The sequence below is a fragment of the Falco naumanni genome, chromosome 9, assembly GCF_017639655.2.
Source record: "Falco naumanni isolate bFalNau1 chromosome 9, bFalNau1.pat, whole genome shotgun sequence".
Classification (NCBI taxonomy): Eukaryota; Metazoa; Chordata; class Aves; order Falconiformes; family Falconidae; genus Falco; species Falco naumanni.
This window is the reverse complement of record NC_054062.1, coordinates 25,753,644-25,779,499: the sequence shown is the minus strand read 5'-3', so window position 1 is coordinate 25,779,499 and position 25,856 is coordinate 25,753,644. Positions and strand designations below refer to the sequence as shown.

The 25,856-nt window shown below is 34.8% G+C and overlaps 1 protein-coding gene across 2 annotated transcripts in view; it reads right to left on the bottom strand.

Annotated features, from left to right (window-relative positions):
• Window positions 1–25,856, bottom strand: part of LOC121094010 (adhesion G protein-coupled receptor A3-like) — a 277,788-nt gene that overhangs the window by 132,187 nt on the left and 119,745 nt on the right. For both annotated transcript variants that reach the window (XM_040607076.1, XM_040607077.1), the window contains 4 exons: window positions 20,582–20,795; window positions 7,908–8,072; window positions 4,331–4,529; window positions 2,870–3,019 (listed from right to left, as the gene is read on the bottom strand). In XM_040607076.1, the coding sequence (XP_040463010.1) occupies window positions 2,870–3,019; window positions 4,331–4,529; window positions 7,908–8,072; window positions 20,582–20,795 (728 nt within the window). The remainder of the gene's footprint in view (window positions 1–2,869; window positions 3,020–4,330; window positions 4,530–7,907; window positions 8,073–20,581; window positions 20,796–25,856) is intronic.

Here is a 25,856-nt window from a genome sequence, read left to right as displayed (position 1 = left end):
AAAGGAAAAGTTTTTTTATTATAATTTTATAGCTTGTCTTCTAGATACACCACAAAAATGGAATCTCTCATTGGGCAATAAATTGAATGCCAAAACTATCACCCTCTTTCTTAAACTAATTAAAATTTTCCATGGATTCCTAAAGAACTGTTTCAAGTTTCATCACAGGACCTTGGGTGTGTGGGGTGTTTGTGCGTGTGTGAAAGATGGAAAATACATTTGAAAGACATTTTTGTTACACACATAGTGGGGTAAATTCGAGATATAACTCAGGTGCTGATACAAACCAACATCATCTCATTGGCTATACAGAAAGTGTGGGCTTATAGCTTTGGATGTTTCAATTCACTCTCGTGGCTAATCCAAAGTGATAAAAATCTTTGTTTTGCCAGATAACATTTCGCAAATTTTTGTATGACAGTGAGTTTCAAATTTTTATTAGCATATTACATTTAGAAAGAATAAACACCATTGTATATTTCTTAGTGATTATTTCAAATTGAAATTAAAATATTTACTTTTTAAAAAGTTAAAACCTAATTGGACTGATATGTCAAAATTATAACATTACCACATTACCATTATTTTTGAAGGCGAAACATGCCAGAGATATACAAGGTTGTCACAAAGAAATCTGAATAAAAAGGTATATAGAACCACAAAAAATGATTGAGAGAAATACAGCTAAAGAAAAGTTCAAGAGGCTAAGATGTCAAACTAATAGAAATAGAAAAATAAGGCAAATACACAGACAATTCAGTGGGAAGGAAAAAAGAAATTCAGCAATGATGAAAAAGGTTTAAGGAATGACTAAGTTAGTGCTGCATTTTCAATAAGAATACATAAATTTCACATGCATGCAACAACACAGAAATAATGAGAATATATGTGAAATTTTATGTGACTTTCTGAAATATTTGATCTATTTTTGAGAACATAATTACTAGATAATTCTCGATGGCTTTTGACAACGTGACAGAGTTATTGACACAATGAATAATAATAAAACATATTAAAAGACTGGAGTGATTTATGAGAAACGATTAAAGTATACACCAGTCAGCTTAGCAGTAACTTACTGAGGGCAGAACAATAGTCTATAAATATACAAAAGAAGAGAAATAATAAAAAGAAGTAATTTTTTAAATGTAATTAAATGCATTAATGAAGAGTAAAGGCATGGCATTAAAAACTACAAAAATCTGGGCTAATACGTGTACATCTTTCTGGTAAAAATTCGTAGTATATTGCAAATATGTCCCAAATGCAGCTGTTGAAGCTCTCTTGTTTGAGAGGTGAATCATCAGATAGGAAAAAGTACCACTAACTTGTATAAAAATAAATAATACTGTGCTAACTGGGAGAGGCACTCCCAAAAGAGGATGTACAGAAAGCATACTAGTTTAGCTAAAATGTTTTTTAAATTATTTTGATAAATCACAAAAAAACTCTGTGTATGTATTTTCATTAATTTCCATTGGTTTTCTACAACTGTAGTTTCAGCTGCTGGTCAATTCCAGATTAATATACCTTTGTTCCTATGTTGCCTTGTATTAAATAAAGTTCAACCTATTTCTAATTGCATGAGTGCAGCCTCCCTCATGTGTGAAACTACTGACACTTTAACTTCACATGTATTGTTGTACCTTATGAGTGAAAGTTAAGAAATGGCTGTTAGTAAAGAGCTCAATGAATGAGGAACTTGAGAGAGGAAAAAGTGTCCAGTTAAAAATGGAAGGAAACAGAAACAAATTAGGAGAAATTTTCTAAATTATGAAAAGAATAGGGGGTTACAAAGTAAAAGCTGTAGCGATAAGTGGTGGAGGATGGAGATGTTTTGATACCAAAAATCAGAAACTGAAATGTATTTGCAAGGTGGAAGAAATAAATTAAAACGTTAGAGATGGTGCTCAGTTTTAATGGATAATGCATTGGAGGCTAGAAGAATAAAGAGGAGGCTTTGTGGTAAATTCAGCTGTTTCTTCTGGATGGTAAATTTTTGTTTTGTCAGAAAGCAGGAAGATCTTATCAGGACTTCAAGCTGAAATACAGTTATAGCTTTGAAACCTGATTATTGGAGAGCACTTAATAATACACTTTAGGTCTGGCATAGAATGATGAAATTGAAGTTGGAGGCTTTCTCAAATTGGCACTAAAATGTTAACTGTTGCAATCCCCAGAGCCAGAAAGGAATGAACATTGCCAAACCAAAAGAAAACAAATGTTTTAACTATAGCTATCATGTGCACAAAAATTATAGGTTATGAAATCTTTATGCATGCAGTTACCCTGAAAATTAACAGTAAAAACTCTGATGAACATTGCTGTTGTCTGTATAAACCTATTTTTCCCATAGGGTTTGCATAACTCTATGATTAGATTTCCCTGTAAAAATGCCATACATTATGCTAAAAGTTTCTGTAAAAAGTTGCACTTAAAGACACATTATCTTCTCTTCACATGAAGTAATACATGCTCTCCAAACTCAGGGAAAACCTCCTGATGAAATGGAGAAAACAAAAGAAGCATGTGTAACTCTGGTGGCCAGATGGAGAGGCACCTTGAGTTTATTTGAAGATTTTAGACATAGTAGAAATTAAAATTAAAAAGAAAATTAAAGAAGCGGCTTATTGAAAACCAGTTTTGATTCCTAAGCAGCAATGCCTTTGTCAATACGATGAGTCAGCTTAGTTTTCCTTTTTGGCATAAAGAAACATATCACAGTCTGTGCAGAACGTTTGCAATGAGAGTACCAGCCATCACTTTTTGAAGCTACTCTTCACTGTGTGTCTGCACACATGAACAACAGAGCCATATGTGAAGACTTCACTTCTAAGTGATACTTTTCAGCATAGAGAAGATATCTTACATTTTCAACTTCATCCACGAAGACAATTAACTTTTCCATTATATAAGCCAAATATATTACATCCATTTTATCCGCAAAGTGGGAAGCACCTCTTGTGTAGGCTATCAGCTGGCGGGAAAATTCAAGAACGGTTGTCAAATTGATGTGCATCTGAAAATACATCAGAATTGTTAGGTGTAATAAATCAGCTAGCTTCATTCTGTTTTAAAAATTGGAGATTACATCCATTTGTATAATGTTTGCTGTAATGTCACACAGATTTATATGCATCACAAGTACCACAGACATAAATTTCAAGGGTATATGAATGCATCTTCAGTATTAGGTCTTAGATTTCATTGCTGTTATCTAAAAACATCATCACAACAGGCCAACAAATTTTGAGGATTTTTGTCTACCTTTTCTAGACTGTAACTAACCTGCCTCATAAAACATTGTACCTTAAAATAAAGGCTACTAACCTTGTCTTCCCTGTGTCTTTAGACCATCACAACAACAGTATCAGTGAGGGTTCTTATATACAGTGGTGCATGGTGGGAGAAAAAGGGACAATGGTAGAAAGTTGAAAGAAGTTCAGACTAGTTATGAAGAAAATCTTTTCTGCCATGAGGATAGTCAGGCATTTGTACAGGTTACCCCCAGAGGTTATGCAGCCTCCATCCTCACAGGTTTTAAAGAACTGAGTGATTGAAGCCCTGAGAAACCTGGCCTAACCTAATTGCTTACAGGAGAATGGACTGGATTCTAGAAACCTTCCTAATTATTTTTTTATCCTATAATTGTGCTGGGTCTCTTAACATAGTAATTATTCTTATTTAAATATGAACACTTCTGAAAACAAAATTCCTGTGGTGTTATCTAGCACTACGGACTGGGAAGAAATTGCCAAGGAAACTGAAAGTTATAATAGTTAGTATGGAAGTTACAGGTCGGTACCATCCTCCATGCTGTTCCCTGTTAAGCTCTTTCTCATTAATTTCTATCTATTTACTTTTTATCTCATTCTCTCATTTACTTATCCATAAGAATCCACTGCATTTTTGGAAGACATCAAAAAGACATCCAAAAGTAGGCTTTATTTCTGTAGGTCTTTTAAATATATTCTGGACAATGGCAATGAGGAAAGGCACTTCAGCTGACAAAACTCTGATACAGGACTTACAACTTTCTGATAAAAATGCATGAGGGGAAGATAAAGAAGGAACTGAAGTGAAGCACTGATGACCCTCCCAACATTACTAATGGTCATCTAGGCTCCAGGCACAAAAAAAAAAAGAAGCAATAAATATTGTGTCTTGTTCCTAAAACTATTTCAATTACCAACCATACACATTTTTGTTACAGTAAAACATTCTGCTAAAACTCCAGCTATCCCAAACTTGTGGCTGAACAGACATTGCTTGTGAGCTATTCAATAAAATCAGTACTAGAGAAAGCAAGCCCTGGATTTCATAACGTTACCTGACTAAAAGCATGAAGAACTTGAGTTACTTCTTGTGAATAAGGACATTCAGAATAGTTTTCTTCATCCCAATGGCCAGTTCGATTACATTTACGCCATGCCTTAGACTCTTCTGCGCCATTGCGAAAGGCAATGGAGTTAAATGAATACTGGAGACAGGGATGGTAAGCAGTTATCCCAGCCAAAGTTTTGGGCCATCTAGGAACAACATGATAGTATAAAATTACAACACGAAACTTCTTATTTAAAGGCAACTTACAATATAGCAACAATATACAGAATATATGAGAAAAAAGGCTATTTTAAGTTTTACCTCATTATATTGTATAATAAATTACTTTGTTTCCTTGGAATATGTCAAAATTATACAGGTTCATATGGCTGGTCACACATTAATTCTGCATTAATTCCAGAAAGGTATTTGGTGTTGAGGAAAAAAATGGATGGCATTTTCCCTTCATTCATCTTTGCAGACTGCACAAAGCAGAGCAGTTAAGTCCATAAAGTAAAAAAACCCCAAAACCTTGTTACTAAATGCTGTAAAAGGTAAATGCTCAAAATGTCCCTGACAATCTTTGCATTTTGATCCACCATTACAAAGTTTTCTTCACCACAAGGCCCCAAAAAGCAAAAATCCCTGAATGTATCAGAAACCAATAAACAACACTTCAGCAGAGTTTACATCTCATGGAGGAGGAAAGAACTAGGCCTCAAAAAATAACTATTTAGGTATATATGACTTATGTAGTGTGATTCCAAAACAGTCTTTGAAAACAAACTGCAAATCAAGAGCAGCCAGAATTATTCTATTTAGCTCATGAGTCTATTACACAATACTCTTTTTCTGTATATCTGCTGCATTCTCTAGAACAGCATAACTGGGATCTATTTCTTTTGATACCAAATCCATTGTCATTTCCTGACTAGTATGGACATAGCAGGATCAGGTAATTGGGAGAAATCAAAGAAAACCAGAAGCGTATCATCAGCAACTCAGCATGTCTGGAAAGGATGTGGCTTTTTAACTGCACTGATGTAATGACTGAACCCAATCAATCACGAAAATATTCTGCCTGCCCGTGAAGCCACACCTTGACAATTAACCTTTGCTCAAACACACATATTAACCCCACTCAGTTACACAGGGGATGTCCATCTGGGCATTGTTACGTAACATGTGGACAGGTTTTGGGCTATGTAAGTTTTTCTCATTTCAAACAAAGGAAAGTTCAGAAGAAAAATACTTTTATATGTCATAGCTAATTGTCACTGGAATAAATCCATTTTGTGATGTAAAAACAGTTGACGCGAAATGAACCATGAAAGGAGCTTCACAAAAAATCAAAATATGTACAGTAGTATATTCTCCTTTTGCCTCTATGCTGAAATATTATTTTTAGTGAAACATTTTCACTAATGCATTTGGCCCAGGCTGAGTAGCAACTTACCTCAAAAGTAAAACTAAAGAGACAATTCTGAAACTAGAATTAGCACAGGTAGCAGAATCTGGCCTTTATGAATAGGAATGATAGGACATAACAACATTACCATTTGCATTTCAGAATTATCTTAGAAGCCGGAAAATCAAAAATGAGCAAAATACGGCCATCATAGAGAAAAACTCAGTACAGAAGGCCATTTCATTTTGACTCACATTCACAGTGCCTAATTCTTACTGCAGTTGTGCAATTATAAATACCACCTAGGCTGGTCAACTGAAATAACCACACTTCCCTGACAGTTGATGCTTTTTTCCTCTTTTTGCCCAATAAAAGCACTGTTCTTTCTAGCTTTGCTTTTGTGGTTCAACTCTTTGTACTTACATACTCAATACATTACCAAAACTTCAAAGACTTTATAAGAAAAATTACTGGTGTGATAGCTGAATCTCTGAGGATAAATCCTTGGAACAGTTTCAAGTGCTAATGCTGAGTTTGTACCTGATAAATTCTCTATAATTTTAAACCCATTCCCTCAAATTCCAGAAGAACTTATGGACTCAGCATCTTTTTGATATACATTTTAAAAATAAGTTTATATGGATTTCCAGAAAGATGATCAATAGGGAGGGAAATGTGCACTCCTGTTCTTTTGATTTACACAAAATGACAAAAATTCCCCTGGTGTTAGGTTGTGCAGTCTGCAGAATTCATATATACTTATTTATGAAGAAAAGGATGTCATTTTATGGCAAGAACATGAACTTCATAAAGTTGTCATCTAAAAGATTCAGTATGTGTTATCTGATAAGAAGTATATATATTTTAAAAGAACTAATTAAAATACATTTACGTATGTCCACTATGAGAAAACGCAATGGCAGTTTTTGTGATGACAAAAAAAATCTACAGCTGAGATTGTTAAAGTTCTCTGATGGATTTTAATCCATATGTATGGATTAAATAGGTATATAAATATATGCTCAGCAAATGTGGTATACTCACTGGAACTGAGGTTAACACGTAATAAGATAGCTTTGTAGTAAAGAGAAAACAGATTGAGTCGGTTTCTCCATTTCTTTCTAACTCATTCCTTTACTGTTATTCAAACACAAGAAATCGTAGCAAAAGGCCTTTGAAAAAGCATTAAAGGTAACTTAAAAAGTAAGAGAGACCCTTCAGGTCAGAAGTATTTGCAAAAAGTTCTAGCGTTTAAAAGAAGCTTCCTTTCTTGTCTACTTTTCCTTTCATTAGCAACTGGAGCTGAATTTTTATTGTAATTCACTCAGTAACAATTACATTCTTGATTTCTCAATGGGAATGCCATCATACATTGATCTTGTTGTCGAGAAGGTAATTATATTTTAAGAGATCTATGCATATCACTGAAGTATTTTAGAGCTAACTGAAAACAATATCAAATTCCACAAAATCCTTAGCTCTTTCTTCAGTTTATGAAGATTAAAATAAAATAAAAAACCCAAGCATATTTAAATAAAAGTTAAATGAAAATTACATCTAGTCAACAAAATTGTGCAGATTCTAAGATTCGGATAGCAGGAGAGACGTGTTTTCTAATCATGTGAAATTTTTGGTGGAACTATGTGTGTCCTTAAGCTTATCTGAAATGACCTATTTGTTTTACTAAGTAGTTTTACTCACTATTTTGATTCTCTTCAGTGAAATATTTTACTAACAGTTTTATACTATTTGTTACATCTAATCGCAGCTGAACAAAATCAGCAGAACTGGAACAGGTTAGAAAAGTACTGAAGATTTAATCTTCTGATATTTTAATGCGTGTTATCATATTCTATAATTCAGAAAAGACCAAGAACAATTTTGAACCCTCTCTCACTTAGCTGTAAAGTCTACATGCTTTGAAATCTTCTATAATCTCACACTGAGGAATCAGAAGATTCTCTGACTTTCAGAAACCACTTCTGCTCTTGAAGTATAGCTGCCATTTCCCATAAAAATCACACAGTGCTCCTCCTTCCTACTATATTACATAAAATACTATATTACATTAAAAAAATGACATCTTTGTAACTGACACTGAAGTATCACGTAAGCGTGAATATGGTCTGTATCTATACGAATATATGAAACACGCTCCCAAACCAGAAAATCGTACCTGAAATCTCCTTTGTTGTTAATAACTCTTTCTGCAGGGCAGTAGGGTGCAGCCGTTTCAAGTACCACAATTTCTACTTGTTTAGTGCTATTTCCATAGGAATTTTTGACTAGACACTCCCAATCTCCTGTTGCATCAATGTCAATACTGGATAGGATAAGTTCACTATATAAAAAAAAAAAAAGAATAATTATTGTATATATTTAATTATATAGAGATCAAGTCATTGGTTTTCTGACATTTAACTTATCTTCAGAGGTTTTCTATGAAAACATAACCCCAGGTTTTGATCTACGTTATTATAGGACAGACAATATGTGAGTAACTGGTATTTATGAGTGACTGGTATTAAGATTTTAGCAGTGCCAATTTGGACTGACCACTCAGATTGTAACAGACTATAACACAGATGAGAAATCATCACAATAGAATATCAATTATGCATCAATGCCCATTCTCCTTTCCCCAAATACTATAAAATGTTGGGTTTGCTGCATAACCAAGCACTTGAAAGTCAGAAATGCATTTCAAGTTGACAATGCAACCAATCCACAGCAAATGCTTCCCTTCAGCTGCAATCTGCTGCTCTCCTGGTGGCATATGGGGAAAGGTTTCTAGCACAGCCATTGGCTGTGGAAGCCATATATAATTTTCCTGATGAATGCAAAATGAGTTGAGGTAAATGGTGATATTTCTTTCTGTACTTTACTACTAATAAACTTTCTTCACACTCTCTTACACCAAATATGAAATGTAGTTATTAATATCAGCAAATTACAGTTGCATTAACTGTTTATATGAGTGTTAGGCAACATAGCAACCTTTTGTGGCTTCTCTTACAATACAAACATTGTGCATGACTGCACCACACCAATATTTAGCTGCCAAAGCTAAATAGTCTGTGTAAAATTAGAGAAGGAGGAAATAATTTCAGAAACATTTAAAATTGTCTAGAACTGTTCTGGTTAGTATTTTCTATATATCTTAAATATGGCGAGAAGTTTCCCTTCATCTAACGGATGTAACCCAGGCCCTAATGAAGTCAATGATTAGTTTTTCAATTGACTTCATCAGGGATAGAATTTTATCTGGTTTCTGTAACTCCATAGATCTCAATAGACAAAAATAATGCTAACTACTATATTTTAATATAGCAGGCAATGTATTACATCTTAAATCTGCCATTGGGCTAGAAATAAATTTTACCACAGTTTTAAAGAAAGTGCAGCTTTTGAAAGTAGTTGAGAGAGGAAAGAAGCTCTTAATTATCTGAAAATATTTACTTTGCTTTACAGAAATGGCTCATCTTTGAATATGTCTTGTGGTTTAGACAATTAGAAATTATGTGGGAAGAAACAAAGTACAGTCAGAAAAAGGGAGAAGGTACATTATAAAAACAGAAGCACAGAATGAAAAAAGTTACTAAATTGATTTCAAGTCTCTATTTCAACCAAAATCTTAAAAAAATCTACTTGTGGCCTTTGGCACTTTTGTAAAGAGCTTGACATTTTGAAAGATATACACAGAATAATTATGTATAATTTATTTTTATTTTTTTCTCTTTTAAACTTTTCTAAAAATTTCATCCTTTTTCAGTTTAAGCCTTTGTATATTATACATGCACTTTTATTAACTACAAGAAAGGATCTCCTTGTATACGGACTACTTCTGATACACATGAAAATAGACCACAATCAAAGCAGGAGGTAATTAGCCAGCCATGTACATAATTTTCCCTTTGAAACATGCATACAGTGAGGGATGACTTTCTCAAGTACTTAACTACAGGACCATTATCTCAGTCCCCAGAAAACAAGCAAACCATGGTAAGCAGCCTTTACGTTAAATTGCTTCAGAACTTTTGTGTAGTTGTCCAGATATTCAGTCACATTTGTCATTACACAGTAACTTTAAAAATCTCACACTGTTCCTATTTATCATGGCTTGGAGTTCCAAGTACCTCATAACCCTCTATTTCACATGTTAGTGAATTCTAACATGTATTTATTGCAGAAAATGCACAAAAAGCATTACTAGCCATTCTCAGAGTAGTTGAATATTTTCATATAGAAAGAAACAATTGCTCTCTTAAGAAGTGTCAGATAAGGAAGTCCAATAACAGCAAACTGTTACCTAATGCTTAATACATCTTTTTACATTCAGGTTGAAATATTTAAGTGAAATTAGCCAGCTGATAACAAAAGTTAATTAAATCTTCTCTTTCATATGTCACAACAATCTCACATAATCTTTATAGACAGCTGAGAAAGAATATATTTCTAGAGCTTATGAAAAGAATTATCCATAAAAGCTCTTTTTCACTGAAACAATAGGCAGAATATTCACCTGCAGCATCAAGACCCGAAGACTTCCCAACTGAATAGGATGTATGATAGATGCACTGATCTTTTGATATATTTCCTATAAAATATCTATATTTATTGTTAACAATACAGATTTGGTAAAACTGGGAGCCATGGTGATTTTAGGTCAATACAATACTTGAGCATATTATCAGTTTCACAGGTAATCAATATAAGGATAAATAAATATGAAGAAAATTGGTACATTTTCCATTAATTTTAATTACTGAAATGTGTTCTGATGCAAATTTATCTGCTGCTAAAAAAATCTCCTGTCATTAGATGAAGTTTCCCAGTTTCACAGACAAATATTCACTGATACATGACTGTCGCTTCCGGTAGAAACACAATACTTGAACACTGGTTCAAATTCTCTAAAACGATTAGTAAATCTTCACATTCACATTTTAATCTTCTATGTCCCTTTCTTCAGATGGTGAACCAAAATAAGCCAGAATAGGTTTATTCAATACAGAAGAAGCTGTATAATGACTAGAACATGGACCTGTCTTCTGAATTGCCATCTGGCCACTGTAAATGATGCATTCATTTTTATTCCTCCAGGAACATTTTGGATAGCAAACCCAATGGTGAAACTGTTCATTTACTTACCATCTGGATATGACAAATGATAAATTGATTTTATACCCCTGGAGAATTTGGGGGACTGGAGTAAAATAAATAAATAAATAAATAAATAAAATCTTTTAATTCTCAAAAAGAGCAGTCAAGTTGATCCTTTAACATTTTCTCCACTTATAATCCTTGATAACTTCACAGTCTCCTTGATGACTTCACAGTCCTGGCAGACCAAAAGGAAAGGGTGGGCCTGTATAGAATTTTAAACCTCTTCATAAAGTTTTCTAGGTCAGTTACATATTTTAAGTCTTGGCACTATTACATTAGCATGCCCAGAAATTCCATTGTTTTTCTTGCTCTTAGCAGAAAGGCATTCTCAATCTCTCTTGGCCATAGCAACAAGTCTTAATAAAAGTCAAGAACTCTCTCGTGACCTGAGAACATGGCAGGACTCTGTTGTTTAGAAGCTTGACAAGAGCACAACAGAATTAAGAGAGGATGGCACCTTTGACTGTATAATTGTCTTGATTATCCTGTCTCACAGTAGCTAATAAACACCAGGCCACAAAAGAAATTATCTTGCCTCTACTATGCAGCTTTCCTAAGGATGGAGTATGTCATAAAGAGTTCCTGCTCCCTCTACATTAGCAATCATATCCCACTTCTCAGAGGTGTGATAGTTGCTACTTTTCTGGAAATTTTTGACCTACCAAGACACAAAACAAAGTCCGACACTCATGAGATGATGTCAAAGCGAACAGAGTCTGAAGACTGCTGCCTGATGAGAACAAAAGAATAACTAGCAAGCTTTTCTCAAGTTTTCTTTTGAAATTATAGTGGCCTTCTCAGTAAAAACACTGAAAGGAAGAAAGAGAATATACATGTTTCTTTTTTGTACTGTGAAATTTCATGCATGGTAGGATTCCTTTTTCAAATGTGATGACTGACATATTGAAAAATTAATTAAGCCATACAGCTGATGCAATTGCTTGAAAAAGTTGTTATAGTATTGAACAGAAGCCTGTGGCATTTGTCATTACAAAAAGAGGAACCATAATACAGGCAGAAGCCTCAGTCATGTAATCAAGTAACCTATGACAATAGTTTTTTATTTGAGGGATAGTTTTTCATTGTTACATCTATGCATAACTAACTAGACAATCAGAAGTAGGTCTCATTATGCAAACTTACTCAACCATGTCCTGAAGTAATACCTTAGTGACATTTACTGTATGCCCCAACAATCATCTGCATGCCAGGAAACAGAGTATAAAGAGGTAACTTTAACACTATATTTTGACTGGCTTTCCACAAGAAACATTTAAAGTCTGGCTAAGACTTGGGAAGAAACAACTGCTTTTCCTGGAGAAAAATAAAAATTAATTACGCAAACACAGATAACATTTAGGTTTGCTCATATTCTTCTTCAGACAGATAAATCATGAATGCTTTTCTATAGCTCACGCAGAAGGCCTGCATTCAACCCATACCACCTTGCATTATTAATATTAACACAAATTTTTTAAAATCAGTGTTGGTCTCCACAGTACACTGCTGCTTGGAATACAGTTTTTCACAGGGGATATAAGGTTAAAACATGGAAAATGAAGAGAGAATGTGTAAATCTAGGCGCTTTAATTGAACTTGAAATTGCTAGTCTGATCTCTCTGACATTACTTATTTACCCATGAAAGAAATAGCTTTAGAAGGCTGATGGCCTTTAAAGAAAGCTTGTGTCCAGGTAACAGCAAGAGAAAAGGAAAATTAAAGATTAAAGTTGCTACTCATTTTGTATTAGATGTCTAACAAATATTTTCCAATGTAATCAATTTGTCATACTCATAGGAAATTCAGTACATATGATTTTCTTTTTCTTCTGATTGACTATAAAAACAAAGCATAACTTACCGTGTAATACCATCTGCAGCTACCCAAGAAACATAATATGCTATAACATACTTTTACTATGATTTGCCTATCAGCTAATTTGTTCACATCAATACTCTAGGACCATGACAAGTTACACTTGACTTCAGCGATGCCAATGGAAAGGACCTAATTTTAATGACAATATATTGACAGAAAAACCCCGAAACCTACTTCCAAAATGGGAGAAAAGACCTGTATATCAGTTAGCAAACTACCTCACTTTGTTTCCTTTGTATTGCTCAAATTACTTCAACTGAAATGCAAATGTTCAAAAATATTGTCACAGTCTAATATTATCCATTTGTTATGTAAACATTTGCCTAGCAGTGAGATGTGTTTTCTATACATGGATGTCAAGTAATCGGTGACCTACATTTAGATGCCATCAATTTGTTTCTTAAAACTGAGAAAACAAACACTACTAATATTAGAGTGACTCTACTGAATCATCTTCAGAAATGGAGTCAGAAACCTCAATAGCTCTATGACATACCACAACAGGTTTAGTCTATTGTATGACCTTCTCTCTCTCATTGAGCTTGTCAAGTACAGATAGACTACCAGCTACTGCACTGCATTGAAGGGTGTGCATAAAGACGTTTGCATTTATTTTCATACTCCCCCTGCCCTAGAGTCAATACATGCCAGACTAGTTAGCTGAAAACTTAAAGTGCGGAGAGAAAAAAATGTATCAACAGCTCTAGAGCTCGCAAAGCTTTGTTTTGCTGAAGAAACCTTCATACAGCTGCCAGGTCTGTAACGGCACAGTGCTAGAAAACTATCCAAAGAGAGTACACTTGGGCCAGGCCTTATTTAAAGTACTTCATGAAACAGTTGTCTATCACCAAGCTGCTTTGTCAGTTGGTGAAAGATTTAGGGATGCTCAAATGTGTTTATTGTTCTTAATTTTGTTCTACACCAGCAAACTGCTTGCCCGCAGGATGTATGTGACCACAGGATGTATGTAACAGCAGTCTTCTGGGGAAATGGTGCTACACCTGCTGTATGCCTTTCGTCTCCCCTTAAGTAGCCTGCATGCTGCAATGTTATATCCAGAGGAAGCCTTATTTCATTAGCATAACTCTCGTGATCTGTACCCTATCAGAGGTTCTTAGACAAAAAAACACTAAGACAAGCAGCACAATAGCCAAAATTACATTAAAAGCTTCTAAAGTAAAATATTCCCCAGATGATTCAGAAGTATTAAACACTTATGACAATTCTTGATCATATGATTACATGCCACTGGGACCACCAAAACCCCAACCCTACATGAAAGAAAACAAACAAAACCCACAGCATTAATATTACAGTTTCAAATTATTTATCAAATGCACACTACTTTGACAGAATTTTCCACTCTTCCTAGTCAGTGGTGACAATACAAATGTAGAAATTAGTTATTTAACGAATACTTTATAGGATAGAGCAATTGTATATTAGGGCTAGAATACTGACCTGTTTTATTTGCTGACCTGCAAGAAATTTGGAAAGATCTAAAAAGGAGGTAAGACATAGCAGATTCCTACACAAGAACTTCAGGAACAACCTCTAGTTTTTCTCCAGTGTATAGTGTATCTCCAACATTGTAAACTTCATTTTGTGATGGCCAAGAGTCATCTAATCAAAATACCATAAAAAATTAAAAGTAAGGTTGTTTTATCCTATAGGGAGAAAGAAGGGGAGGGCCTGGGACCTATTTTCATGGAATTCCATCATGCTGATGGAGTAAAAATGCTTTCTATAAGTCCATAAGTAATATGTCCTATAACACGCTTTCTGTGTTGAATAAACTGAAATACATGAAAAGTAAAAAGTAATTCAGTTATTTGTTTTAATATTTCTAACGTGTTTTGCTTTAAATAAATGGATTGTTTCACCAGTACCTAGGGTGATTGACCTAGTAGGAGGAGTACATCAGAGTCTACACATAAGTCAGAATTGCTCTGATCATCACAGCTGATTCACACAGCTACAAACTATGGCCTGGACTGAGAGAAAATGTATAATTATACCTTACAGTGGTGTTGACAGGAAAAGTAATTTTAAAAAGGTCAGTCCTGAGATGTTCAATCCAAACTGGTGCTGCAGTGCAGCATCTCCTCAGCTGTACAGCTGCAGCTGTTTGAAGGGCCACCACATTAAAATCATTCTGGCCCTAAAAAGTCAAAGCAAAACTCTACTGATTCCCCCTTGTGGGGGGAAAGTGTAAATTTTTGTTCATAGTACTGAACATTTCATTTGAGTGGTGTGGATGGATGGACCCATACATAGCTGCAGGAAGTAAGCAGAGATGGAAATGAGACGTCAAAATTTTGTGCAAGGCATCTTCATCTGGTCTCAACATCAAAAGAAGGATACTCTCTTCTTCAAGAAGTTCTTCAAGAAAGACTCAAAAAAAATTTTTACAGTTCTGGACTTACTATTTTTCTAGGGTTCTCGTATTCTATCAGACAAAAATACTTACATATATTTTCTGTGCAAATATATATTTCTCAATACGAAGTTACACAAATTAAGCCTACAGTTCTTGACACAGCACAATTCTTCCATAATGGTTTATTCCTTTAATGGTAGAGAGTATCACCGTTGCTGCTTTCTTTTCTCATAGTATCAGTGTATTTTTCCACAGGTTATATTTTAAATTATTCCCCAAACTGATAAGTAGGAAAATTGTCATTGAGTTTTATTCAGATAATTGAAAGATTTTTGGAGAAAAAGCCTAAATTTAATTAATCTTCCAAATTTAATTCACCCGAAGATTCTCTTAATCTCAGATAATGAAACCCTTAACCTGTGCATTTCATATTCTGCAATCATTTTAAATATTATCGTCCTGACTGATATACGAGAAAGTTGCTGGTAAAGCTGCACCTGTCACTCTGTCACTAGTCCTTTGCTGCCTACAGTGCCTGAAGTAAGCCGTAGACCATTGACTACAGGGTTTGAAGTAATCTCAAAACAATAAAGAAACATTGATTTACAATTTAAATGCTTATTTAGCTTCATTTTTTTCCTAACTGCTCGACAACTAAGGGTCAGACAGAGTCAATTAGATGAACCAACAAAATATCAGCACTAAACAATTTCTGCCGGTTTCCCTGGGCTTCTCAGTATGACCCGTAGCTGCTTCTCTCCAAATACTCATGACAGTACAATATAAAGCCATTATAAAATACCTGCATTTCTGAATCAGTTCTTTGGATCTGTCCTAACATTTATTTTGGTTCATCATGTGCAGAATGAATCTCCAATATTTTGCCATGATTTGGCCCAACCTAGCAACACACTCATCAGTGATGTAACACCTTGAGACAGTTCTTTAACTTGTACCAGTCCAAACCACTGCTGCTTGGCTCCTATATTTTCCAGGTGTATTCTTACCACAAACTGTTAAAACTGTTCAGGGGTCATTTGGAGACTTTCCACAAAATACAGGCATAGAATTTCTGCCTTTCTCCTAGAAGTTCTGGAAGTGTTTTGTTCTTTGTTACAAGGAATGCCTGTCTGGATGTCAAACTTGTCATGATACCACCTGTCTACTCCTGGAATCGTTTTTCCTTCTATCATCATCCTTAAACAATCCTTACTCTTTCAGTGAAACTGTCTCAACCAAATTCCAAATTCTATACTAATAGCTTCTGTGATCATTTCATACACTAAAAATTATTAATTGGACTCAAAACCCTCTTTAGATTACAAAAGTTATGATCAAAATTTTTAATCCACAAAATTTCATTCCTTTTTATTTTTTTCCTAGTTTCTTCACTATTACAGTACAAGTGGATCATGATTTGAAACTCTCTCTTGCTATCAGACATTTACTTTATGTATGGAAGTTTTGAAGCTTTTCACATAATCACATACCTCTAAAAGCAGCTTTCAAAAATTAATATACACATTTTATGTACAAATTTTTAAATCTATTTTTTACTCTTGCTCCTATCCTTGTTACACCTAAAGGATCAGGTGGAGTTCCATATTGTCTTACCTTGTACATTACTATTTCTATTTACTTTTGACCATCCTATATTGGCATTGACTGCTGTCAGAATGTGAGGAAGCACTATGATGCTTTGCACTATTTGATGCTTTAAAACAATGTGGATTCTTAAGCTTAACTTTTCGTTTGGTTTAAGCACCCTGTATTCAGCAGCCGCATTTAGATGACTGAAATACTTAGGACAGAATTTAAAAGAAAACCACTGTTTGTGGGGGACCACAGTTAAGACCTAATAGACCATTTCCAGTGGCAAATCTACCTACATAACAAAAATTTCATCTGAAAAACACTTCTGATACTGTTATCATATGTTTAGTTGAGAGCATATTAGTTTCTCCAGCTGTAGCACTCCTTTTTATGGGTTCTTAACTTTCTGCACAGTTTAATGTTTTCAGAAGGAGCATGTGTGAACTGTAATGGTCCCAGAGCAGCCATTACAGCTGTCAGAGGCGTAAGCACTGCTAAACACTCTATACACAAGTATTTACTGAATAGAACTAAAGACTTTAAAATTGTCATTATAGCCTACGTGGTAAATAAGAAATTTCCTGAAAATTAAAGTCTCTCTACTGCTGCAGAGTTGCTTCATTCAGAAAGTGAAAATATTTTCCTTTTTTAGTTTAATATTCTAATAACTGTCCTGCTGGCCTCTCCACACATTGAAGCGGAACAGTGGGGAAGTTGGGAGAGATGCTGTGCTGCAGAGGATCAGACCTAATCTGCCTTCTCTGTGGCTTCAGGGATATGGATTGTTTCATTGCTGCATATTGTGATCAAACTGATAATCTAGTAGTACTCCAGGCTTAAGGAATTAGGCTGTCTTCATGGAAACACAAGTAACAACTTCAGCTATATCCATTCACAGATGACAGGAAATTAGTTGCATATCACATTTACATTTTCATGTATGACTATGACATTTATACACAGGCATAATGACAGAAAATTCAACATGAGCAAAATCAAATATTATTATCATTGGCAAGACATGGTAAATGCGAGCTAGCAGTAGAATTGAAAACACCCTCTCAAGATCTCCTATAAGGGAATACTCTTTGCCAAGAAAAATGTCACAGGCTGAAATACAGTTCAAAACTTTAGTTTAATTATTGTAACAGAAACATTTATTTTAGTTTATTCTGCTTTATCATAGGAGACAAAAAATACACATTTGGATATTTTATCCTTCTACTGTGCCACTTAATAAAACAGAAGGGTTTAGTATGATATTTGTGTTGTAAATCCACTTCCAGAAATATCTGGAACTACCCAATAAAATAACCACCTAAAAATGTTTGAGTAAGCAGCTTTTGAAACAGGACTACACCTCTTTGTTCAACGCTAGCTTCAGAAATCTTTAAATTGCTAAGCAGCACAAGCCAAAGCCTGTCCTTTAGTGCAATCACAGAAAGCCACAGACAGTGGACATTTTCTGTAAAGAGTAGGTATAGGAAGGCAAAATATGACACTGTAAGAACTGATTTTAAGTTACTTTTATTTTTACCCCAAATCCTACACTTAACATATGATAACCTCAGGGAGGCGTAGCCTTTCTGATGTCTCACAGTGCTGTGATTTAGCCTTAAGAACTATCACAAATTGGTGTGTTATAGCATGTACCAAGCATATTAATACAAAGTATTGTAACATGTAATAAACATGCTATTACATATTATTTTAACATATAATAATAATTATATAAATGGAGTTTAGTATGCATGGTCACGATGATGGGATTAAAACTAAGAAATGCTGAAGACAGTTTTTACAATCATAACTTGACCAATGTTTTCTCATTTTCAACATCAGACTGCAGTAACATCTCTAATTTACAAAAAACCATTGACTTCAAAATTGTGTGTTTTTTAAAAGCTAGTTTGAAAAGTATAGGTGTGTCATGCCTTTAGTAAGTTGATTTTGATCAGCCCCTTGATCAAGGCAGAGGCATGACTGCTTGAGTATTAGTATTTTTCACCGTATAAGGACAACGCTGTACAGTAAATGCAGTGTTGATGCTCTACTATATTGTGAAGTGAAACATATAGCTTAAATGAGCAATTAAGATGTTGTATGCTTTTAAACAGCAGTTGAAAGATTTTGAGTTTAATTCAAAAAATATTTTGTCTCATTTTGACAGTCTGTACCACATACCTTCAACAAATCAAACTGTTTTTCTAGTCTATAACAGCAAATGTGATGACATATTTGTAAAACATTTTTTCTGAATAACTGGTCCCAGTGCATACTGCAACATGAGCATCAAGGTCACCTATTTAATGGCACAGCAAATGAGGGAGGTAGCAGATCAACCATCCTTATCAAAATACTGCTGTAGTAGACAATGATTTTTATTTTATACTATGACAAAAAATGAAGCAATATAAGGTAAAATTCAGTCAAGCTACTTCTAAACTAGCTTTTTAAAAAGGATAGCTGTTTTGAAAAAACATTTCTCATTACTATGCTTTACAAATTGCTTATAGCGCAAATTATAATTTAGTTGAAAAATATAAAGAGGTGATTAACAGCATGTCTTTTAATTTTGAGATCATGGAAATAAGAAGAACATGCTTTAATTTAAGTGGCTCATCAGTTATAGACTAGCTCATGCACTTGGCATTACCATACTAATTGGTCTAATAGTTTTTTTCATTATTTGCTATAGCCATACACATTGGTATTAGAAGGAAAGCCAGTAGCTGTGAGAATAGATCTACGCCTCTAGATCTACCTATAGGACTCAAAAAGGGGTCAGATAATGAGTGAGTAGAAAAAATTAAAATCAATAAAGATGACAGACCCCAGTGGAGAGGAATTAATTTGATTCCCTTCATAACTTTCATTTGATAGTTCAAGAAGCATTTCAGGTCAATTATATTAATAGAAACTGGTTGAGTGAAGAGATGTTAATGATGATCCAGAGCTAATTAGCATAGCTATTTTCACGTCATCTTCTACAAAGAGAAAGGCAGAAATTGGACACAAATTCAGACTCTTTTTTTGATCAATGATGGAAATTGGCAGAGGACAAAAGGATGTGTGCAACAGCTTGTCAGCTTTTAGTGTTAAGCCAATACTCTATAACGAAAGACAAAAATAAACACAGACATTTATAATAATTTGTTAAATAAGATTTAAAAGGAAAAACTGAAGCAAAACCGGAATGATACGGTCATTGCCAAATATTAGTTGTTAAATCTTTTATAGAAGCCTATTCGACTTCATTCCTCTTGCTTTTTTCACATCAGCAAAGGTTTCTGTAGATCTCTGTGCCTCTCAAGCACACAGGGGCATACAGATGGTAAAAGTCATAGAAAGTTGCAAAATACTTTAATGTAAAACAAATATGAGATCATCTAACTAAAGAATATAAGATCCAGTATTTTGGAACCTACAAAAATTAATCCAAGCCTTCTAAATTGATAGTTCTTCATAGACAGATCACAATTCAAGCTTCTAGATGGTGTCAGGAACAAGTAGTTTGGCTGTAAGTCACTATATGTTACTGCAGCTGTTTTAAGTTCAGTTTCTTCTCATGAATTACTGTATAACAAACTGTTTTTATCTGTTTCAAAGTCATAGTGTCTCAAATCTGGATACGCAGACACAAAAAATATTATTTGGAACCACAGTCATTTATAGCCATAAAAATCTCTACCTGTGTGTGTTCAGATTCAAGCATGCAACTGAATTGCTTCAAATAAAACTCTTCCTGATGCATGTTTTAATGAGATTTCTTGCAAGTGTTAAATATGTTCACCTTGCCTACAAGTCTGACTGTAACAAGAGGCATACATTACCGTGTAATTAAGCAGCAGTCGTGAATGATGCTGTCCTCCACAAATATGCCACTCTCCTCATCTGTTTCAACCAGGCGACCAGCATGGAACCAATGTACTTGGGTAGTATTGTCAACGTATGTTGCAGTACACTGAAATGGCAAGCGGTCTCCGTGGAACACCACTTGTCTTTGTGATGGGATCAGCTCAAAAAGAGGAAGTTCCAGAGGCCCAGCTGCAGGGAAAACAAAAAAGAAACCAAAAAATAGGTTAAAAAAGTAAATTCCTCCCTTACGAGTATTGTAAAGTGAACTAATTGTATACAATTCTAGCTTCCTAGATCTTCACATTAAAGCACTAATATAAAAGATCTGCCCAGAAGCTAACCACGTAAGTCTGATCACGTTGTCAGTTCTAGAGATCACACTTCCTTCATTGGTGTGAGTCCTGATAATTACAGGATTACTAGAACATCTGCAGAAAACGGGTTTCACAGAATAGTTCATAGAATGAGAATGATTGAGGTTGGAAGGGATCTTTTGAAATGCTCCAGACTAGCCTCCTTCTCAATGAAGGATGCTTTACTACAGAGATATATAGAGCACACACACACACACACAGCCTTCCAATTAAAGAAAAAATACAGTTATTAATATAGGTACTGTTAACATTTATAAGACCACTTCACTGTCAGTGGATGAAATTCCTGCTGTGCTCCAGAATGGAAGTTACTCACTCTAGACAGCCTAAACCAGGGGTCCTCAAACTTTTTAAACAGGGGGCCGGCGCGTGGATGAAGTGGCAGGCAGTCATCTGCGGCTGCTTGGTCCCCCCCCCCAACCTCCAGCAGGAGGGGTGTGTGTGTGTGTCTGTAAATACCGGGGGCTGGACTGAGAACCCTGGGGGGGGCGTATCCGGCCCGTGGGCCATAGCTTGAGGACCCCTGGCCTAAACTATCTCATATGCCTGGGTTTTGAGTGATATAATAATAAGGCTAATAACAAAAGTTAAACATTCCCCTGAATTTCAACTGTCCCTATGATTTTTCATATCGCTGTCCTTTCTGTCTCTTCCACAAGTCCTCTGTACTCTCTAGATGTTTACTCAACATTAAGTATTTATCTAAATAGCTCTTTTACTTTTTAATAGTGGAGTACATTTTACCATCTTTTTTTAATGAATTTTCTCTCCTGTCTTTCCCCAAGAAATATCCCCGTAATGAGGATATTGCATATTCTAAGCAGAATATTACAAGGACCAGCTGCAATAATCACATATCCAAATGCCTAAACACAATTAAAAAAATAAATAACATTATAAATTTGGAAGGTATATGTATTTTCGACCCTGCCGGAAGTCTGCTAATTTCATGCATTTGACAGTGATTGAAGGCTATTTCCTTCAGTCCTACAGTCTCTGTAAAGACTGAATATATAGACAGCATTTGTTTCTTCCATTTTTATTTCTGGATCCTGAAACTACCTTAACACAACTTCTGTAAAATATTTTCTGTACATTATACATTACGCTATTTCTTCAAATCAGTAGCCAAACATTGAAAAGGAGCATTTTAGGTAACTGAAATGAGGCTCTACATCTAAAGAAAGAAGATCAACTTCTATGGGATAATAAGGAATAAAAGGAAAACCTTATTTACTTGTTTTCTGATATAGTCTTCTGAGGCAGGGGAAGAAAATTACACCTCTGATACTTCGTTATCATTGTACAAAATCCTAATAGTAGTGAAAATACTAAAGACTCACATATGTGACTGATGAACACGTTACCGTGAACATCCTGCACAACAGTTCCAAAAATACAAGCTTTTCACCTCAGCCTACAATGCCAAAACAGTGACTGAGCCCAGGTCACTTTGTAATTTCACTACTGCAATCTCTTTTTAGGCAAAATGCCTACAGTCTTGCACCTTGGAAATTCTTCTACCTTGATGAGGAGAGAGCATTTTTAAGCTAGATCTTCCTCTCCCTTATTTTTCTTCTGTTTTCATTTAAAGGCCTTTCATCATTAATATCTATCCAGCCTACAGGGTTTTCAGCTGAAAGGTCACCCTTCCACATTTTTACCACTAGGAACTATCTCAAACATCTATTCTTCTGACAAGTACTTTAACGTGTTTTTTATTATTATTATTTCACTGCTCACCTTCTTATCTTCCTTAAACTTTCTCCTCAAAATCCGCCATTGCCCATAATAAATACAGATGAACTTAACCATGCCTAACAAGATTGCAAGCCATAATCACTGATTGTACAATTGCTAAAATTTGTGTTCCTCTCCTTACTTAGCATACCACCCTAATAAGCTTCTTTAAGTCATTCAGATGTCTTTGGAACACTTAAATAGTGAGAAGCTGTATTTATAAACCTAGCTTTGGGCCCTGAATACTGCTGGGTAATTTAAATATTAAACAGTATATTCATCACTTGCTTCGAATAAAAAGTGAGGGGGATCATTTCTACATTTTTACAGAGGAAGAATGCTGGCCAGGAAGATACACAGGATCTGTACATGAATGAATATGTGATATTGCTGTCCGGGAGAAGCACACAGTGGGTTAAGGGGCTAGCTACTACCTGCTGAAATGCCAGAAGTCTGCTACTGAAATGTGGCAAGTCTGTGACTATAAAGGGCAAAAATCCCTCCTTAGTTTTGTATACATCCTGTAGTTTGTCTTCTTATTGCTCCTATTATTTGTGGACATGGATGCGCTACTAAAAATTTCTTGAAACATACTGAGTATTTTTACATGATTTTTGGCTTCTAACTAAAGAGAAAGTAAAACAGACTAACACCTCATTCATAATAGCTGCAGGCTTGGTCTCAGGCATTTACATTAAAGGTTTTTAGTAGAAGAGGGAAAGAACGTCTCCAAAAGGTTGCATGCTTTGCGTTGCATTATGAAATCAATTACGGAATATAAGGAAAAGTTCTAGTGTGGGAATTTAGCCGTAATTAATGGAATGATTATAAAAATGGCATCCAGAAAAATTAAACGTACTGTCACAAGTACAACAGCAACATATACTACTCACAGAAATAATTTCTCGATGAATACAGTAATTTTTAAACTGAGAATATTGTCAAATGGTTTTGGTCATGCAGTGAGTGACACATTGTGTCATGAGGCTATGAAGTAATAAAAGTGCAAGCTACAGTATCAATATTTCTTAAGTCAAGCTAAATAACTTGCCTGGCATATGAATGTAGTGTTACATTACACCATCACTTCGAATTTATCTCTGTCTTTATAGTTGGTCTCTAAGGCTCTTCTGTTACCCCTTCTGTTGCTCAGCCTTGGGAATCACTAAACCCAGAAACGAAGCGGGAATGAAGTGTTCTGTACAGATTTTGTCAATTAATGATCAGAAGTATATGAACACACACACACCTTTTTTTTTTTACTGCAGCATACCAAAAAAGCAGAAAATGATCCTGTGATTGACATCAGGCATATCAACAACCTACTAATTTTCTTTTTCTTTGCAAATCCTTCCAGCTACCAGCAAAGATGCAAAGCGAATGAAACATACCTTTGGTTTACCCTCACACTAGGATATCCTTCTGACCAGCTGAATCCTTTGCATATGTACCTATTTGGGTTGATCAAATTGCCAAATAATGCTGCAAACTCATTTTCAAAGTGAAACTACTAAAATTTCAATGGATTATGACATTTGCAGACCATGGAAGTACACTTAAGTACTTCTGCAAAACATCTGCTTTTAATCTTTGTGATGTCCACAAAAAATGATTACCAGAGCTAATCTTCAGTTGTTTTCCAGGGATAATCATGATTTAAATGACTGAGGCTGGTTCTGCAACTATTACTTATGCAAAAGTTCCAGTTGACTTCAGTGACACAGCTCAGAGATATAAGGATTAATTGCATCAATAAGAGTTTCAGGATTAGGGCCAATACCCTTTATCCTGAATGGCTATAAAATGGTTGTATAGTTCCATCAGCATCAGCTGGAAATACTTATTTTTAAATCCATAATCCAACAATCTTTCAAATTCAGAATAAAAATAAAAGTATTTACTAATGCTGTGCACACGTTTTCAAGCTTGACTTTCAGAAGTAAGAAATTCTGAAAGTATTTGGAATGATTTGGCATTGATTTGACACCACTTGAAACGTAAGAGCTCTGGCAAGCATATCCCTACCCAACAGAAATTTCGATTTGATTATGTGATTACTAAAGACTAAATTATGATTATTAAACTGTTATTACAATATATATATAACATCTCTGATGCTCATATGTATGCATGTGTGTAAGTGTGTGTGTATGGCAGATACAATAGCCTCATAAGATTAAAATTAATTTACAGTTTACTGTTGTATCCTGGGAAAGGAGGGAGAAATTTAGGGGGATTTTATTTGTTTAATTTTTACACACATGAAACATACTCTAAGATTATCCTTCCAAGACAATCCATTCTGCTGCCCTCGAATTTGGAGCCAGCACCACCATCTGCAAATGATGTGACTCACCTATAGGCATTTAGATTAAGGGCTGATGCATTTTTACAGGCTACCTGTCCTGTCTCTCTCTAGTCAACACTAAACGACAACTGTGGCAGAGCACCACAGGAATCACTGATTGCAGCATGAATCCAAAGGTCTAACCCATCATTACAGTAATTACATCTTGATCTTTCACTTCTCAGCAGAAAAGGGTTTTGTTGACTGAAGGCCAGATACTTTATGTAATCCAGTCTGGTATTTCAGATTAGCCCTAGATTAGAACACTGAGGACCTATGGAGGAGGAATCAGGTTACACAAATACCGCTGAATTAGAATATCACTTAAGAGTCCTTCTCACAGAAAGTATATCCCTGAACATTTTAATGCATGCAGTGACCCAAAATGTATATAATGTTGAAAATGATAATAGAAATTACATTAAGAACCATTAACTAAAATTGAAAAACAGAGCACTGAAGCTCTAAGGAAATGTTCCAATGCATATGCCTTTAATATCTACATAAAACAATTTATAGCACACACACGCACACACATGAAATACTTTCTGTCTTTTCTTTACAATTCGGTTCTTGAGATTTTAAAAACAGTTCAATTTTCCATCAAATTTTGTCCTATTTTTGGTTACTGTTTTAAAAGAAGGAAAAGAGAAGAATGTGAAGGAATTGAACATATATGGAATATAAATGCATGTAAAAGACATAATATAAAATGCATTGCTAACCTGTATTTTAGTTACATTTGAAATCCAATATGATCACATTTAGAATGTATGAATTTCTAATGAA